Here is a 17206-nt window from a genome sequence, read left to right as displayed (position 1 = left end):
TGCATATGGATACATATGTCCAGCTTAATATCTACCTATAATCCTTCCATCGCTAGTTGCGACCCCACCTTGAACAGGTTGATTGGACCATCTCGAAATCAATCCCATTGCTCTTGACCTTCTCACTAATTTACCTATCTTTCTCTGATTCTTCCATGTCAAACCAGTCTCAGCTCTAGATTTGATTTTACCCATTGGATTGACGAACTGCAGTGCGAAATGAGGATTGAGATCGTAATCTAATGGAGAGGTCTGGGAAAGGTGGAATGGATCGATCTTGGTCGCTATCTTTTTGGACGGTCCTAGAAGGGGAGCTTTGGCGTAGGGTCGAGGTTCCGGATAAAGTGAGGAGGAAGTTAGGGAATGAGGTGGGGCGTACTGGCAGATCAGACATATTGGAGTTAGATGATTATGACCTCAGTTTGTTGATACAACAAGAAACTTACCGAGCCAGCTCTGAATGACTTCCTCTTTTCATCCGCCTCTGTCCTGACTCTACTGGCCATACTATCGAATAATCGTCTGGTAGCCTCATCGGCAGAAGCGGAAGACAATACGGAAGCCAACGAGTCTCTCGCGGATATACTTGGACCGGCACCCGTCGGTGCACGATGAGCGAGGGAGGTGTGGAGTAGTCGGATCGAGAGTGGTGGTCGTACCATGTTGTCTGGGTCGCTCGTTCTGGTGTGCAGGATGATAGGATACTTTGTAGATGTTTTCGACTTGACATGCTCATCCCAGAGATTGCGAAAAGTCCCAATCGAAATATCCCTTGCATGCGCCGTTTTATTCGAGTTGCCCATTTAACGTCGTCACCTCGCTACATCCCCTCGCGGAGACCCCACACCTCGAATAACAATTTCAATTTCAACATTGAGACAAAGATACACCATAACAACCATTCTCTATTTTCTTGTTTATACTTTGCATCTACCTGGCAGAGTTGAAAACACCTCAAAATGGCCAAAGCCCCCTCAGCGCAAGCGGGACCCTCAAGAACCAACGGCGGCAGACCTCTCAAGCCGATACATAAGACAGTCGATCTGCTGAGAAGTAATGAGGGAGCTAAGAGGAAAGGCAAGGGGAAGGAAAAAGAAGTTCTGGGAGACGGTGTGATGGGTTTAGTTGACGGTGAGTGTAGCTCAGACGCATCTAGGCAGCTGTCTCTCGCGGTGTATGAGCATATCAGCTGAGATGGTATATACATAGATGTCAAGCGATTACCCGGGATGATACAGGTCGAGAAGTTCGCAGAGGTATGTAGCTGGTGAAAAAATGTATGAAGTGTAAGCAGCTAATGTGGATGAACAGACGAGAGCGTTGGAGATTCATGCTTTTCAGACGGCCATCAAAGTAGCTGCGTGAGCTGCGTTGTATCCCTACCGATGAAGGACGTCAAGCTAACAAGTGCTGGATCGTTGTTCTGATAGAGCTCAAGGCAGCACTCGAGCATTCCAATCGCTTCCTCGTCATCTTCGAAGAAGAGCAGCAAGTCACAATCCCCGTCGAGTACCCAAGAGACTCAGATCAAAAGCAGCCGCAGAGGTGAGCTAGACCTTAAAGGACCACTGGATGTGTAGCTGACGCCAGACCCATCGATAGATCGATTCTGGAGACACTATAGCCAAGAAACACCGTAAGATTGCCCAACTCCGACGAAAAGGTACACTTCGAGATCATCTTTCTCGAACGGAGCAATTCGCCTTGAGGCAGAAAAACAAAACGTGGTTACCTACACATATGTGGCATGCTAAGCGATATCATATGACGAATCTTTGGGGATACAGATTACCTCTTACGCCCACTCTGAAATCTTTCCGACCTGCATACAGAGCTGGAAGAAGGAAAGCAATAGGATTCGATACGAGTTATCATGGTATCATAGAATTTGAAGGTTCACGAGAAGAGATTATCAGCGTTTTAGGTAGAATGAGTGGAGGCAGGTTTGCTGGTTCAAAGTAAGCTATACCTCGCTCGTCCCGCAAATAATACTGAAAATGATCAAACTGATATGAATTACCAGGTATGAAGATGGATCTCGCGTAGCCAATATACTATTATATCACTTCGGTTCGTTCCCTACGAACCTCATTGGCCCAGCTGAAGTCATCTGGCAAACGCCTACACCGGATATTGACCTTCGACCCCGAATATGGCTTCGACTTCATCCATCCATCTTCAACGAAACTTGGGATGCGCTGAAGGTAGCGACTGCACAACTTCAGCAAAGTGGTTCATCTAGGATCGGGGATTTGCAGATCAGAGATTTGAGAGGAGAAATAAATTCGATTGACCTCATTGGGCCCAAGTCAGGAAAGGTTTTGCGAAGGGTATTGAGGTTGTGTAGAGATGAGAAGGGAGTCAAGAGTAAAGTAAGCTGTCATTGCCAAGGTCTTTGTATCAAGCTTACATAGTTTATAGTTCTTCGAAAGCCTCAGAGACCTGGATGATCCCGCTCAGTTGACAGAAGGGATGATTGTAGGATTGAATGTACATGATCCCAGGCTGAAGTGAGTACCTGAGACCGAACCTCGCTCGATTCAAATACGACACCCACTGACTGATATCTATGCAGCTTCCCTCCCTCTCGTCTTTCACCGAAAAGTGAAGACATGAACGAACAGGCAATCTTGCGATTCAATCGTGTCCAGCCCTCACCTGATCTTGCTCAGAGCACGCTCTGGGACAGTAACGTCAGGGAAGATCTGTCCAAAGCGGCATACACGAAATATCAACTTGACGCTAGACGTCACCGAGTAAGTGGTTGCTGAAGATTATGCTGTTAATAAAGGTTGACGTATCGTACATCTCTAGTTAGGATTGCCTGGTACTAAATTAAGACCTTTATCAACTGATGATCGACTTCCTATCATACTATTACAACGATCCATCTCATCTCCGTCTAATCCTTCCGAAGGATTCTACGGCTTCACTATCCTTCTGCCTCCCGGTACATGGGCACAATACTTCCTTTCTTCCCTTGTTTACTCTGGTACATTGTTCGGTGGATTGAGAGAACGAGCTGTACAACATCGGGAAGCGGGAGTGTCCTCCTTCCCCGAACATTACGGTCAGACCTGCAAAGCCGGGAGGGAATGGGAGGTGAAGAAGGGCGATAAGGAGAAAGAGACGTTTGATAGGAAACCACCGGGGAAGAGGCCTGAGTTCGGGTTGATGGGTACGCAAAACCCTTGGATACCTGACTGGAATGAGGTGATGGTGAGTTGTTTCTCTAAGGTATCCATTGAATTGTGCTGGGCTAACGATTTACGTCTGGTGTAGAGCAATCAATCCAGTGAAGAGTCCACGCTCAACGATTCCGGATCCGGTGCTGCAAGTAAACCATGGCTCTTACCATCTCCTTTCACTTCGCATCTCACACCAAACCTCAACCCTGCGAGTCTGCTCAAACTGCTCAATGCCTTCCGGAACCAGCGCTCATTGGCCCCTCTACCATCTGAGAAGGGTCGACAGTTGTTCGATTCAGCTTTGGTGCATGTCGAAGTCAACATACTGGGCAGAGGCTCGCCGGGAGATATGGCCATATTATGTACACTAACGAAAGAACAAAGAGTAAAATGGATAGAAGCGTATGAAAAAGGAGATCAAGTAGATTCGGGAGAATTGAGTGATTTACATAAGGTAAGTATACCACCCCGGTCTCACCAATCGTTTGCCATGTGATGGAATTTTGAGCTGATTCGGTCTTGATAGCTTGGGGAGGTCATTCCGTCTCAGGATAGTGTGATCGGATATACGACTACTGGGAATTTCTCTTTATCCCGAGGACAAGGATACGCTTTAGGTGCTATCACCCTCAAGTCTTATATCGATCTTCTTAAGACTGCTGGACAGGGAGATGGCCATGAATACAAGGATGGATGGGAACAGAAGGTTCTGGTTAGGGTTAAAAATAGGGAGGGGAGACTGAGCAGGTTGGCGGAATTGAAATTGATCTTGAATTAGATGAAATGCATATCAAATGACAAGTGTCTGATGATATAGCAGCAAGGAGATTCTGTGCTACTCGACGCTGTGTTGAACCTCAAAAATGATCGGTCCAGAAAATCTCCGTCTCCGTCTCCGTCCCTGAACCATTTCACTTTGCTCCGCCGAGGACGAGATGTAACATCAAGCAATCAGAACGTCATCATGCGTGTTCAATCATCCGACTCAAAGCTGTGGTATATAGTGCACTTTTCGGACCTCATCTGATCTTAATGAAAGGACGTTCAGAGATATTTAGTAGTTGTAAGTAAAACACTATGGAGACACAGCCTTTGTTTTCATCCTTTCATTCGTCCTGTCTCGCTCACTGCTCCAAGGATTCATACTTCATTCATCAATCATATGTACAGCTTCAGTTCCTTTGTTAATTACTAATCTTGTATGTGTATTGTCCGCTGAAAGAGACAGTCAGCAACTCAAGGTCATGTGTATAATTAACACAAGTAAAATTAAAGATTGTCTTTGCCTCTCAAGTCAACAGCATCACTGCTTTTGTATCTATCAACTTACTTAACTCAACATTGTAAATCTTGCTATATCTTTGTGAACAGTACAGTACACCCCCAACAGAATTTTACTGTGATCTTCTCTTCTCTTTCCACAAAATGTTGAATACCATGACCATCGCGCTCTTACCGATCTTGCTCGGTCCAGTTATCAGTGCGAGTGTCATTCCCATCTCTACCAGACAATTCTCAGACCCAGATCCCGGTCCAGCAGTCAAAATTCAACGTGAGTTGGATAGTTGGATGGTTATCATCTCTTACCGTGTATCCAGCTAACTGTTCGATTTTTATGATACTGTCACAGCAATCTCATACGATAATTTATGTTTGACGGTAATTGGACCGAAGTTAGTCCCAGGAGCAGCCGTAGAACTGTAAGTTATATCCACTCACTTTCTTTTCCCGTACAATCACAGTTCATTCACTTCGTCGATATACTGATCATGTCGTTTTATGTAGAGCGACTTGTTTCGATTCCTCGGACTCTAATGTCAATCATCAACAATGGCACGGATGGTCCGATGACCCAAATCAGCAATTCACCTTGTCCATCCAAGATGGTGATAATAGATATTGTCTAGACAAAGGTGGAAATCCCAATGGAGATGGAGACTCTCAAGAATTTAATGGAACGAAATTGAAATTGTCACAATGTGATAATGGTGTACCGAATTCACAATTGTGGGGATTCGATCAAGGTAATAATCAATTGAAATTCGTTGATATCTGTGAGTCGAAGTTCGATATCTCCTTTATATATATATAAATATATGTAATATATCCAGTACTGATTGGCGGAAACGCCTCATGCTGATTGACTGACTGAATTGCACTTTGTTGTAGTCGCACCTAACACCGATAGCAAGAAAAGATGTTTGGATGTTGTCAAAGATTCGCACTCGTATCAACCTGATGGACTTGAATTTGCTGTTCAGAAGAATGTGCAACTCTGGGAATGTGTCGATGGAAATACCAACCAGGTGAGTGGAATGAAAGTAGAACTATGACGATAAGTGCTGATTATATAACTTGATTTTCAACCCTTACCGCAGATCTGGCGATCGACCGATTCCTCAAGGACAAATCGTTTCGTTTCGTTTCACATGTTCATGTTCATCATATAATACTTCAAGTCATCTGCGTATACATGCATACTTGGACATTTGATTGTTACAGTTTCTATCTGTTCCGATGATCGCTGGCTTGTTTGGTGTCAGCTTGATGGTAGAAAGTCACTCGTAAATTATGATACATCTCAGAGCTTCCAGCTACTATACCTAGCATACACATCTCTCATTTCATATTTCATTCTAGCATATACAAAAGCTCATCATCTCTTTTTATATATCCCATAAGTAAATTATGTTGTCATTTAAGCCATCACGATATACACAATCATCAACCCCACTCCAATCATTCGGTATATCATGATCAACAGATCAAGTCAGGAATCGCGACCTCTACCGTATCAGTGAAAAGACAACAAATAATTAGCGTACAAAACACAGTACATCGAGATGTTTTTTTTTGGCCCAAGACGATTCACTCACTTAGTCACTACCGCCCATCCCTCTCCAGCTTCGAAATCACCAGGGTCCTCATCATCCAATAAAGGCGATTTGGGGGAACGTCTCGCAGAAAGTCTTTTGGAAAGTGAAGAAGAAGGTTTGATAGCCTGTGGTGTAGCTTCTAAATCTTCTACTTCTGCTTCTTCCCTATCATCACCACCTTCTTTTTCTATGTTATCAGCACCAGACAGAGGGGATCCTTGATCTACGGATAATCTTTGATTTTTCAGAGATTTCGATTTACCAGGTATTTTGGCAATTGGCGTAGTAGGATATTGACCTGGTACTTCAATCTCCTTCTCACTCGCGTTACTATCTCCCGAATCTTTCCTTGAGGGTTGCTCACTTGCACCGTCACCGCCAGAAGCAGCAGGAGGAACAGCGTGGAACGACTGTTTTTGAGGTGTGTTAACAGGCGAAGAAACGTGCACTTCAACCCTAGGTTTATCTTCATCAGGTACATCCGGAAATGATTTCAAGAAATTCCCATCGATAGGCGTGGTCACTCCACTTCCGCTGATTCCTCCGCTTACACCAGGAATATCAAGTTCGACAGGTGTAGAGATCGGGTCTTCGACATCCGGATCGGCGGTTGGTGGGTCAGGAAATGCAGGTGCAGAAGTGTCTTCCTCAGCTTGAGGAAACCTTTCGGCGCTGGTATCTTCTTTAGCCGTGTAGAACGGTTCTTCGACGCTTGCAGAGGCAGGTTGAGATATGGGAGCAGGTTCAAAGTTCAGTTGTTTCGGCTCGGAAGGTGACTTGGGTTCGACTTCTTCCTTGTTCACTTCAGCACCAATTGCAGTCACAGGTGGTTGATCGGTTTTGGATGCAAGGTCTTGAGCATCTACATCGCTAGGTACCTGTTGTGGAGTTGTGGGAGATTCGCCTACAATGTCAGAAGGTGATTTAGCTTCATCTTCACCTTCTGGGCTAACCACCTTTGATTCCTCGGATCGGACGTTGACTGGAGTAGGAGGAACTTCCACTCCAGTTGGCTGAGTGGGTTCAGCGATATCTTCCGCTACTGATGAAGTCACCTCTACAGGATCGACATCTTGAGTGGGTTTATCCTCACTATTCAATTCTCGAATATCCCCCTTTGGTGATTCATCTGCAGTTGACTTCTCTTCGGCAACTCCGTCACCACCATCTTCTAATTCCTGTCTATCCCCAACCTCCTTCTCCTTATCATTCTTTTCCACTTCATCAATGGGTCTAGCAGCTTCCTGTAGTGTTGGAGGTTTATCTTCAGGTTTATAAGGATCTCTCTTCGCAGATTTGGAATCGTCACCTTTATAAGTCGGATTGATCAAATCTGGATCATCGTTCTTAGGCGGTTTATTTTGATTCGCATATGGATCAGCATATTGTTCGTTACTCGCACCTCTTTCTTTATGTTTGTGAACTTCATCATCTTGAATGTCAAAATTAGTCTCAAGCGGTTGATACTTCTTTGCTCCTCCATCTTTAGCTTCCATTTCACCTGGATCGACAAAGACAGTCTCTTCCTTTTCGTTGATCCCGCCGGTATAATTACTGATATCTTGTGATTCCTCTTCACCAGGTTCAATCACCTGATCGGCAGTTTCGATATCTTCCATACGTTGTCCTGCTTCTCCACCTTGTTCTTTCACTTCATCAGGTGCGATGTCATGTTCAGCCAAATTCTGAGTATACGTATCGCCCACCATCGCATTGGCGGGTACAGACATCCCGACGACTTGAGACGGTTGTTTCTCAGGTCCAGATTCGACTTTGGTCTCGTCACCTGCCGCACCAAGCTTACCGGCTTTCAAATCATCCAAATCAGGAGCCTGGTTGGGATCCGGTTTATCCTTGGCGTGATAAGAATCAGGTTGGGATTCGGATATCTCATCGGCTTTGTTGTCGCTCGACGTATTCGGTCCGGGTGACAACCTACCGGCTTTGAGATCAGCCAGATCAGGTGCCAGGTTGGGGTTTTCGTTCTTGGTCTGTTCCTCTGGTCGGGATCCCTTTTCGACAGGTTCTCCAGCTTCAGATACGTTACTCGCGTCATCGGCAGCACTCGATGTTTCGTCTGATACAATGACGCTTTCCGGAAGATCGCTACTTTGTTCCACCGGTAGTTTCTCCTTGGGTGGTTCGGGTGTGACGTCTTGATCATCTTTACCGTCTTTATTTACCTCTAGGTTCTCCAGTCTATTACCTAATTCTTCAACATCGTTCTCACCCAAAACACTTCCTTCTCCCACTACACTGCCTTCTCCCAGCTCTCGTCTTGCTGCTCTGGGTGTTCCAACTGGAGTTGACACACCGCTAACATCTTGCATCATCTGGGTTTCCTCTTCACTTCCCCTTGAGGCGGTTGCGAGGGAAGACGAGACGGAAGGAGCGAACGATTTGCTATTTGAAGATTGTTGAGATAGACCTCTGACCATAGGATTGACCGCTACACCCGCTGCATTGGCAGTAGCCAACTTGAGATTGGGAGCCACGAGGTCATACTCTGGTGCAGGGAGGGGAGGGGTACCAGTTGCGACAGGAGTGGATGGTATTGATAAAGATAGTTCAGATACTGTATCACCCGCTTCCGCTCTTGTAGAAGAAGGAGTCGCTGCACCCGGACCGCTGTCATCCAAGGTAGGTAAAGAGGCAGCAAGTAAAGAAGGGGGAATACCAGCACCTGGGGAAGTAGGCGGTGAAGATGATCTGGAGGTTATAGGTGAATTGGATGACTCTAGAGTAGCTGCGCTCGAGTCAACTGATCCTGAGGGACTAGCTGATCTGGCTCCTCCAGTACCGGTACCGGTACCCGTGGATGGTTTGGGTATAGTAGCTGAAGAAGGGGTACTACCAGAATTGGAAGAACCGGTCGATTGGTTTTGTAGGTAAATCTGACCACTGCTCCCCATACTTGGAATTCTATTTCCGATCAACCCTCTATTCTCTGAAATCCTCCTATTCCCCACTGGATGCCCACCTCCTCCGGAATTGATCATACCTGCGCTTTTCGGGTCCAGGCTCGGTATTCGATTCCCAATCAATCCTCCTCGTTGGACAGAAGGTTGAGAATGGGGAAACTGGCTTCTGGGGACTGGTGGTGGTGCAGAGGGATTGTTGAATTTAGCAATTCGGTCTTTGAGTGATCCGGATACGATACGTCCTTGAGGTTGACCAGAAGGAGAGGATGAGCGTGAGTTGCCAGAGGGCGGTGTCAATGAATCGTCAGGCCTGAAAGCAGATGATGAGTATGAGATACAGTGGCAAGAGAGTTGAGCACGAGTCACTCACATTTTGATTAGCTACGTGTATGAGTGGGTGTTGGCTAGGTTGAAGGTGTGCGTTGAAAAGTCGTGGTATCTGTCAAAGTCAATCCAACTTTTTCTGAATTCAGCTCCATTGTACTACAACTTGCATGAATTGGTTGTGGTTCATGCGCGTCGCGTGACTCACCTGGCTGAAAGTTGACCAGCGATCTGATGCTAGCGGGACTTCTAGCAGTGTTTTGGTGGTGCTACTGGTGTATCGATGTGTTGTATGGGTATCCAGGATGCTATGCTTGTAAGAAGCATCAATGGCGTCGAGAGAACACGTCTGACTATATTCTCAATTCTTTCTTCTGCCTTTGTACTACGAGTATCATTCTTCATACTCTTTTGTTGGTGCGCAATCCATCTCAATCTGAAATGTTATGACGACGATGAATCTCAATTACGTAAACTATATTGTTACATTCCCACGGTGGTCATCATCTTTCACTGGAACGCGTGGTGTAACCGACAATTCCAAGTAAACAAAAACAAAGAGGAGAAGCCGATGAACATGAACACGAACATTGAATATCAAGTCATACTCATCCTTCATCACATACCAAGCTCACCCTGGACACCCATAACGCATGAGCGGTCCAACACAAATCATATAATCCCACCATGGGTCTTCAAAGAACTCCTCCCACACGCTCACAGCCCCTTCCATGCGTATCACCCGTTCCTCCTCCCGCCCGACCAACAGGAGATGTCGACACCCCCATTCAACCCCAGGGGCACGGTGAGGCAGATAAGACCACCATTTCAAACATCTCAGACTCGAAAGCTTTCGCCCCTCGACATCCAGGCGTGATGCGCACTCCACCACCTTCATCTGGCTTTGCTGAGCAGCAAGACCAGATAAACAGGTTCGAACATGTTGATGAGAGACCTATCCGACCTGCACCTTTTCCACCTCCCGAGGAGCTATTGCCTAAACCGATGGAATCGGAAGTACCCCAGATACAGCTAGAGGCAGACCAGACGATCGAGGTGGAGGACGATTCTCATGCTGAGTTATCAGTCGAACAGCAAATGATCATTGATACGGAACAAAGCCCCGCAAAACAGATATCAATGCAAGTCGATCTCAATCAGATAGATTCTGGGTCAGCTCCTATGGAGATCGATATCCCCGTACAACAGGCAGAAACAAAACGATCCACCACACCCACATACAACCTGCAACAACCTTCAGCTCAAGCTGGACCATCCACAATTCCTGCTCTGCCGCCAACCACACCTTCTTCACAAAGTACTATCCCCAAAACACCGAGATCAAGGAGGAAGACGTTGGAACCTTTACCTTCACCTCCTCGAATACCATCTGTACAGCAGGAAGGAGAATATCAATTTGGCAGGAGGTATCAACTGACGATGGAAACGCTCGAAAGAGCTGTTAAGGCTGGCGCACAGAGATGGACGTGAGTTTGGGGAAGTGTATCTCCTCGTCACATCACGTTCGATAACTTGTGTAAATGCGGATAAGCTAATTCGTAAGATCATCTTCGGCACATGCAGGACCGAACACTTGAAAGGATGTTTCCCCCAGCTCACCAAAGACCTAGGAAAACCAATGGAAGATATCTGTGTGTCTGCCAGTCAAAGTATGCGACAAAATATCCTTGTGAGTCAAGAGTCGAGCGTAACCCGATTGGACCGTGCATTCGTCGGAGCTGATGGATTGGCCGAACTTGGATCGAGCAGGCAAGTGCAGCGGAACACATGAAACACTACAAAGTCGGACCTACCTTACAAGCTATTGACGAAGTCGATAAAGAAGCTAAAGATTACAGGAGGTTTAATCCGCCCGAGTCGGACATAGGGAAATTGGGTAGAGCAGATGCTTGGAGGTGAGTTTGGGGGACTCAACATCATCATGCGATATTGCAGCATCCATCAAATTGAGAAGGCGTCTTTGTATAGAAGTGCAATAATGCTATGATAGATATAATATGATAATATGCTAATCTTCCTCTTCTTCTCACTGCAGACCCGACGTGACACCTAACGCATTGACGATATCATCGATATTACCAATATATGATAACTCATATTCCAAGCTTAGAGAAGAATATCTCGAGGTGAGTGACATACAAATCAATATAGGTTATATAGGAATCGGCGCTGACCAGATGATGATTTTCATATACGTTTTCAGCTACATGAATATTGTTCAGAAAAGTACAAAACACTAATTGAGAAGCAAAATCAATTAACTGAGTTGGAAAATGGAGCTTCAGATGGTGTAATCGAACTGGAAAAGGTGAGTTCCCAATTACCCGAATCCTCATATGAGTGATTATCAATTACTGATATTGATGTTCTTCTTCTTCTTTTTCTCGATTAGACAATTGAGATTTTGGATAATCTACCAATGGAAGATATGATGATTTGGACGGAATCTGCTGAAAGTAAATTAGATACTAGGGCACCTGAACAGATTCAGTAACTTCCCTTTACCATGTTACCTTTTCTCTTTGGTACGTTTAAATGTAGATGGATGGATGGATTTGTATGGTATTTTTACCGGCCGGCTTGTACTTTGTATGCAGATCATGTATGATATTAAAGACTTTGATTTTGGGTTGTCGTTGCCGAATTCATCTAGTGCATTCTTTCGCGCATTGACGGTCAAAGGGAAATTACCTTACATTTTCTATCAATGCATCTTGAAGATTGAGGCTACAACGGAAAACAATTGTACTATCGAAAATTCGTAACTCATCCGGATACAAGATTCACCTCGAATGGTTGCTATCTTCCATGAGAGGCTCCACAATTTGGTTTACTTGTTATGCCATAACAATGTCTTGAGACTTGTCCAAGCCTCCGAATCGTGGTATAGGTATCCTACGATATATCAGTATACCATCAGCTTCAGCTGTCAGCTAAACAATTCTGTAAATAAGATCCTGCCTGGTGCGTATAAATACAACTTGCGTATGTAGTGCACATTGAAAGTAGAATCGCACTCACGCATACTATTGCCCATACCAGGTTGGATTCTCTCCCCTCTATGTCTAAACATATACATAACTCCTGCCCATGATAACGCACTTACAATTGCGAAGGGTAACTGAGAGGGTGGGATGGGTTTGGGATTAGCCTGAGGAGATGTGAGCGACGGGAGTGGGTGTTTCAAGGGTGAAATGGGAGTTGAGGGTTGATGAACTGATGAATTGGTGTAAAGTCGAGGTAAGAGGGATAAGAGGACACGGGACATTACGTAGAGTACGATTTGCTCGTTTATCTATTGTATTGTATTGTATTGCAAGAATCGTAAGCAGATCAATTGGAAAACATACTCAAACCAGTCAGATTTAGGTTCATATTAAATGAGCGAATGGAAGATATTGAACTCACTGGTGTTCTCTCTCCAAATATTAACCAACCACCCAACCCACCCGCAAAGAACGTATCTAAATCTCTTTCTTTACCCCCATTAAGCTTTTTCTGCAATAACAATAAAGTCTTGTATATCGTTACGAACTTGCATAGATTCAAGGCGTGAGTTCTCGTAGCTGTGAATATACCTCTGATCTTGGCTGGCCATCTGTTAGTAACGACAAGAGACGGGCTCAGCGAGACACTCATTTCGAAGAAGGTTACACTCAGTATGAACAGACTCACGGTTTATCCGAGAATAATAAGGTCATGACCAGGGCATGAGGGAAACCTATACATGATCATTTCACCATAAGCATGGTCGGTCAGTCTTTGAAGAGATAGATGTGATGTGATGTGATGTGATAGAGATGACATACGGATCTTCACTCCGTATACTAAACCATTTCTTGCACCTTTCAATACGGCCAGTAACTCCTGATTAGCAGGACTACACCATATATCAGCTTTTCCAATAGCACCGAGGTATGGCTGGGCTCACTTCAGTATGAACTGCTGGATGGCGGACATGATGATCGCGTTTGAGGGGGGTGGAGCGAGATGAGGAAATGCAACGAGAGATAGCGCGGATATCTCAGACAGCGAAGAGGATTGGCACCTTCCTTCTCGTTTTCTGATTGTCAATCGAGGTGATCAGTCGGGATTAAGCAGTAGTTATTGAATGAATGAGTAGTCAAGTAAGACCCGACCCACATAACAACTCCAGTTTTCGTTTTCGTCTTCATCTGCGATCAACAAAGCTAAGCTTAAAACAGTGCAAACCTAACATCTTGTTCCGGTAAAGGGGATTAACCGGAAGGGCGAGCGATGTGAATAAGAAATGGTCGTTGTTACCCATTCTTTCCATGTGATGTGCACCTTAAGAGTATATCTACACTCACACAAGGTCCGATGAGGTCTGCTTGACTTAAAACTGAATCCTCCTTGTTTGTGGATCACTCCCGACACAAGAATACTTACCATTTCGGACCATACAACCATCGAATGTCCCGATAGGTTAATCATCATCTCGATGGCCGTCGGGCAATCAGCTCTACCAATGTTGTCCAACTGCAAGTGATCTATCTTCAACTCGATGAGATCGCCGAGGTGAAGTAAGCTTAGAGGTCTTACTCATCTCACCTCCACTTCCATATCATTCATCGATGTGAATCAGTCATAAGTCATGAGTCACTGTTCAGCTTGCAAAAAGACGGGGAAGGTATATAAACAATTCGGGTTGACGGACTACTGACAGAATTGACCAATTCAAAAGCAGTTACGAACAATGTCGGGCCCGACCATTGTCCTCATAACAGGAGCTAACACAGGTATAGGCTATCAAACGGCCTTGCAACTCCCCCTTTTTCATAATGACACCTACAAGATCTTTGTCGGTGCAAGGTCAATCGAGAAATCGCAACAAGCTATTAAACAATGACGACAAGAGGCTACACAGACCAAGTCTGAGCTGGAACCGTTGGTAGTAGACCTGGAGGATGATGAGAGTATCAAGAGAGCTCATGAGGAAGTGGACAGGAAAGTAGAAAAGTTGGACGTTTTGGTAAACAATGCTGGTGAGTGTTGTGTACGCTGCTGACCTTCGTTACTGATCAACTTTTCCCTGTTACCTCTGATTGAGAGATCTAGGACATATGCTGATATGATTGTGAGCACAGGTGTTTTACTCGATAGTCAAGCCAAAACACAGAACCTGTCCACTCGTCAACTATTCCTTCAAACATTCAATACCAACGTATTTGGTGTTCAAGTTCTTACTGAAACATTTATCCCTCTCTTATTGAAATCTACTTCTCCACGCCTCTTGTTCCTCGGAACAAGTATGTCATCACTTACCGTCTCTGAAAACCCAAATCCATATTTCAATCATCCTCCTCCTGCAGGGTGGCCGAAAGAAAATTCGGATTTCTGGGCGCACAAATCAAGTAAATTGGCGTTAATGATGATTATGAGAGATTGGTCCAAAAATCTAAAGAACGATAATGTAAAAGTATGGGGTATCAACCCAGGTCTTGTCGCAACGAACTTGGGAGGAAGTAAAGAATTCCTCAAATCCATTGGAGCGGGCGATCCGGCGGTATCGGGTAGGTTGATTAGGGATGTCATTGAAGGTGAGAGGGATGGGTATGTGGGCAAGTTGATTGCTACGGAGGATGATTATTTTGGTAGTGTGGTACCATGGTGAGGCAAAATGCATCGGTCGATACAGTATCCCCGGAGTTGCGAACAGGACTATCTGTATCAGGGGGTAATCACAATCGTGTATTTCTATCCGTGTAGTTCACTTGCAAAAGTCGTGTTGTGCGGTGCAAAAACCGGTTTCAAGTCGGTGTTTGACTACCTCTATTGTTTTCCATGCACGAATACACGTGTATGTACATATGTATCATCACAAAATGCACTTGATAGTCAGATTTAACATGCTATAAATAGATCATCGATTATCAGGAAGACGAACGTAAAATCCGTGTGTCTTATTTCGTTGGAAAATACCTCAACCTCGGCGTCGCGTTTGACGAGCGGGAGACCGAATGGAGACCTCATTTCAGTACAGTACTGTGGTTTCTATAAGACGATGGCACTGACAGCGGTGATCGTGAAGTACTCTTATTGTCAACGAACATAATCTACATAAGTTTTATTCTATCTCTACCCAATATACAATCTGACAATGTCTCTCCGTCCCAATACTGAACTGAAAACGAAAATCCTCATCACAGGAGCCAACACGGGAATAGGATATGAGACCTGCCTGGCGCTCTACGATCTCAAATTCCATATACGATCTTCCTTGGTTCAAGATCAAGGATCAATGCTGAGAATGCAATCAAGAAGCTTCACGAGCAGATCAACGTCGACCAATCAAGGTCCGGCTCAGACTCAGAGGTGATTCCGGTTGTTGTCGATTTGGAAAGTGACGAGTCTATATCAGCTTGCTATGAGGAAGTGAAGAGTAGGACAGATAAACTTGACGTCCTGGTGAATAATGCTGGTATGTCCTCATGTTTGATATATTGGTAATTGATCTCCAGAGCTGATATGTAAGAGATCAATGGAATGTGCAGGAGCAGCGTTCGATGGCACTGGACCAAAAAATGGAATGAGTCAAAGGGAGATATTCAATCGAACTTTCAATATCAACGTCACTGGAACACATGTTATGACTCAAACGTTCATACCACTTTTATTCAACTCGACCAATCCAATAATCCTATTTCTTACCTCTGGATCAGCTAGTCTGACACGTACGGAAGATACTAGCTTCTCACTTAACAAGTCGCCCGGACCGGGATGGCCCAAAGAAGAAGACGGGGAAGGAGGATATTTATCTTATAAATCGTCCAAATTGGCTTTGAATATGATAATGAGAGATTGGATCAGATTGTTGCGCAATGACGACAAATTCAAGGTATGGTCCATCAATCCTGGAACAGTCTTTGACTGGTCTGGGAGGTGACAAAGAACAATTGAAGAAATGGAATGCAAAATCACCGGAGACAAGTGGGATATTCATTAGAAATGTGATCGAGGGAAAGAGGGATGATCAAGTTGGGAAAAGTATCTCACCACCTGGCGCACCTTCTGGTGATATCCTGCCTTGGTAGAGTGGTAGAAATATGGATATGCATACTTGATTCTCGATCACTGTTATACATGTTAAGATGATCAGTCAAAGTTCAGAATTCGGATTGCTCTTTTTTCTTTTCTTTTCTTTTCTTTTCGTTTCTTTTAGCATTTGACGATCGACTTTTTTTGCTGTTTAAGATTTTCTTCGTGATACGCGGACAGAGCACAACTCACTGAGGAAAAGGCCTGATAGAGTCAGATATATGGGTATATTTTGGTTCAGTAGTCAGATTGACTTTGACCGTATCCTTGAGTTTGTCCCATACCCATACCGCCGCCACCTCCGGTTCCTCTGAGGTTTTGAGTACCTCCCGTAGAAGAGGCGTTAAAATCGTCGCCTGTACAAGATGGCATCGCCTTCGTCAGTTCCAGATATTGAAGATAGCATACGTATACGAAGTCCAGCCGAATAGCAGAGACCCATGGCGCTTACTTGTAGAGTGGCAGAGAGGATGTCAGACATCACTCACCAGTCATATCTCCCCTACCTGACATGTTATTGAGATTATCATCATCTCGACCCATTCCCATTCTATTTCCAGATCGGTCCATATCATCTCCTATACACAGCTCAATCATCAACCCTTGAACGACGAGATTGAAATAGAGGGAAATGGGATGGCACTTACCATATCCAGATTGACCGGTTCTACCACCCATTCCCATTCCCATATTCTCACCAGACTCATCATCTCGAGTATTACTGTATCCTCCTGTCAGTGAAATCATCCAGATGCTAGTCTGCCACGTTTCAAGGGTACTCACCCATATCCAGTCGTGCCCATTCCAGTTCCGGAAC

General features: G+C 44.8%; 9 protein-coding genes across 9 annotated transcripts in view; 5 read left to right on the top strand and 4 right to left on the bottom strand.

Annotated features, from left to right (window-relative positions):
- Positions 1-24: 24 nt before the first annotated feature.
- I203_103805 (mitochondrial 37S ribosomal protein bS18m) lies at positions 25-662 on the bottom strand (the record flags this gene model as incomplete). The annotated part of the gene is made up of 2 exons (XM_019147400.1): positions 25-378; positions 447-662. 2 exons carry the CDS (start codon positions 660-662, stop codon positions 25-27), a joined length of 570 nt encoding a protein of 189 aa, XP_019003065.1.
- Positions 663-959: 297 nt separating this feature from the next.
- On the top strand, positions 960-3966 carry I203_103804 (uncharacterized protein; the record flags this gene model as incomplete). The annotated part of the gene is made up of 11 exons (XM_019147401.1): positions 960-1131; positions 1210-1256; positions 1312-1361; positions 1431-1545; positions 1603-1958; positions 2024-2372; positions 2422-2510; positions 2576-2756; positions 2815-3219; positions 3283-3642; positions 3715-3966. 11 exons carry the CDS (start codon positions 960-962, stop codon positions 3964-3966), a joined length of 2376 nt encoding a protein of 791 aa, XP_019003066.1.
- Positions 3967-4613: 647 nt separating this feature from the next.
- Positions 4614-5638, top strand: I203_103803 (uncharacterized protein; the record flags this gene model as incomplete). The annotated part of the gene is made up of 5 exons (XM_019147402.1): positions 4614-4740; positions 4819-4888; positions 4974-5242; positions 5358-5494; positions 5567-5638. 5 exons carry the CDS (start codon positions 4614-4616, stop codon positions 5636-5638), a joined length of 675 nt encoding a protein of 224 aa, XP_019003067.1.
- A 422-nt stretch (positions 5639-6060) lies between these two features.
- On the bottom strand, positions 6061-9499 carry I203_103802 (uncharacterized protein; the record flags this gene model as incomplete). The annotated part of the gene is made up of 3 exons (XM_065517399.1): positions 6061-9295; positions 9356-9366; positions 9473-9499. 3 exons carry the CDS (start codon positions 9497-9499, stop codon positions 6061-6063), a joined length of 3273 nt encoding a protein of 1090 aa, XP_065374217.1.
- Positions 9500-9996: 497 nt separating this feature from the next.
- On the top strand, positions 9997-11824 carry I203_103801 (uncharacterized protein; the record flags this gene model as incomplete). The annotated part of the gene is made up of 6 exons (XM_019147404.1): positions 9997-10796; positions 10894-10999; positions 11080-11225; positions 11366-11456; positions 11534-11638; positions 11723-11824. The coding sequence occupies 6 exons, from the start codon at positions 9997-9999 to the stop codon at positions 11822-11824; spliced, it is 1350 nt and encodes a 449-aa protein (XP_019003069.1).
- A 336-nt stretch (positions 11825-12160) lies between these two features.
- I203_103800 (uncharacterized protein) lies at positions 12161-13290 on the bottom strand (the record flags this gene model as incomplete). Its single annotated transcript, XM_019147405.1, has 6 exons — positions 12161-12225; positions 12352-12625; positions 12739-12928; positions 13006-13051; positions 13140-13210; positions 13262-13290. 6 exons carry the CDS (start codon positions 13288-13290, stop codon positions 12161-12163), a joined length of 675 nt encoding a protein of 224 aa, XP_019003070.1.
- Positions 13291-14047: 757 nt separating this feature from the next.
- Positions 14048-14965, top strand: I203_103799 (uncharacterized protein; the record flags this gene model as incomplete). The annotated part of the gene is made up of 3 exons (XM_019147406.1): positions 14048-14152; positions 14219-14336; positions 14439-14965. The coding sequence occupies 3 exons, from the start codon at positions 14048-14050 to the stop codon at positions 14963-14965; spliced, it is 750 nt and encodes a 249-aa protein (XP_019003071.1).
- Positions 14966-15451: 486 nt separating this feature from the next.
- Positions 15452-16385, top strand: I203_103798 (uncharacterized protein; the record flags this gene model as incomplete). The annotated part of the gene is made up of 4 exons (XM_065517398.1): positions 15452-15666; positions 15738-15772; positions 15846-16119; positions 16190-16385. 4 exons carry the CDS (start codon positions 15452-15454, stop codon positions 16383-16385), a joined length of 720 nt encoding a protein of 239 aa, XP_065374216.1.
- A 241-nt stretch (positions 16386-16626) lies between these two features.
- I203_103797 (uncharacterized protein) overlaps positions 16627-17206 on the bottom strand; it is a gene marked incomplete at both ends in the record, with an annotated part of 984 nt that continues 404 nt past the window's right edge. The window contains 4 exons of the mRNA XM_019147408.1: positions 16627-16745; positions 16878-16967; positions 17037-17110; positions 17173-17206. The exon at positions 17173-17206 is cut by the window's right edge and continues 217 nt beyond it. Coding sequence (XP_019003073.1) covers positions 16627-16745; positions 16878-16967; positions 17037-17110; positions 17173-17206 — 317 coding nt within the window. The remainder of the gene's footprint in view (positions 16746-16877; positions 16968-17036; positions 17111-17172) is intronic.

This window comes from Kwoniella mangroviensis, assembly GCF_000507465.2.
Source record: "Kwoniella mangroviensis CBS 8507 chromosome 1 map unlocalized Ctg01, whole genome shotgun sequence".
Lineage (NCBI taxonomy): Eukaryota > Fungi > Basidiomycota > Tremellomycetes > Tremellales > Cryptococcaceae > Kwoniella > Kwoniella mangrovensis.
The sequence above is the reverse complement of the archived record's forward strand: the minus strand, read 5'-3'. Positions and strand labels throughout refer to the sequence as shown.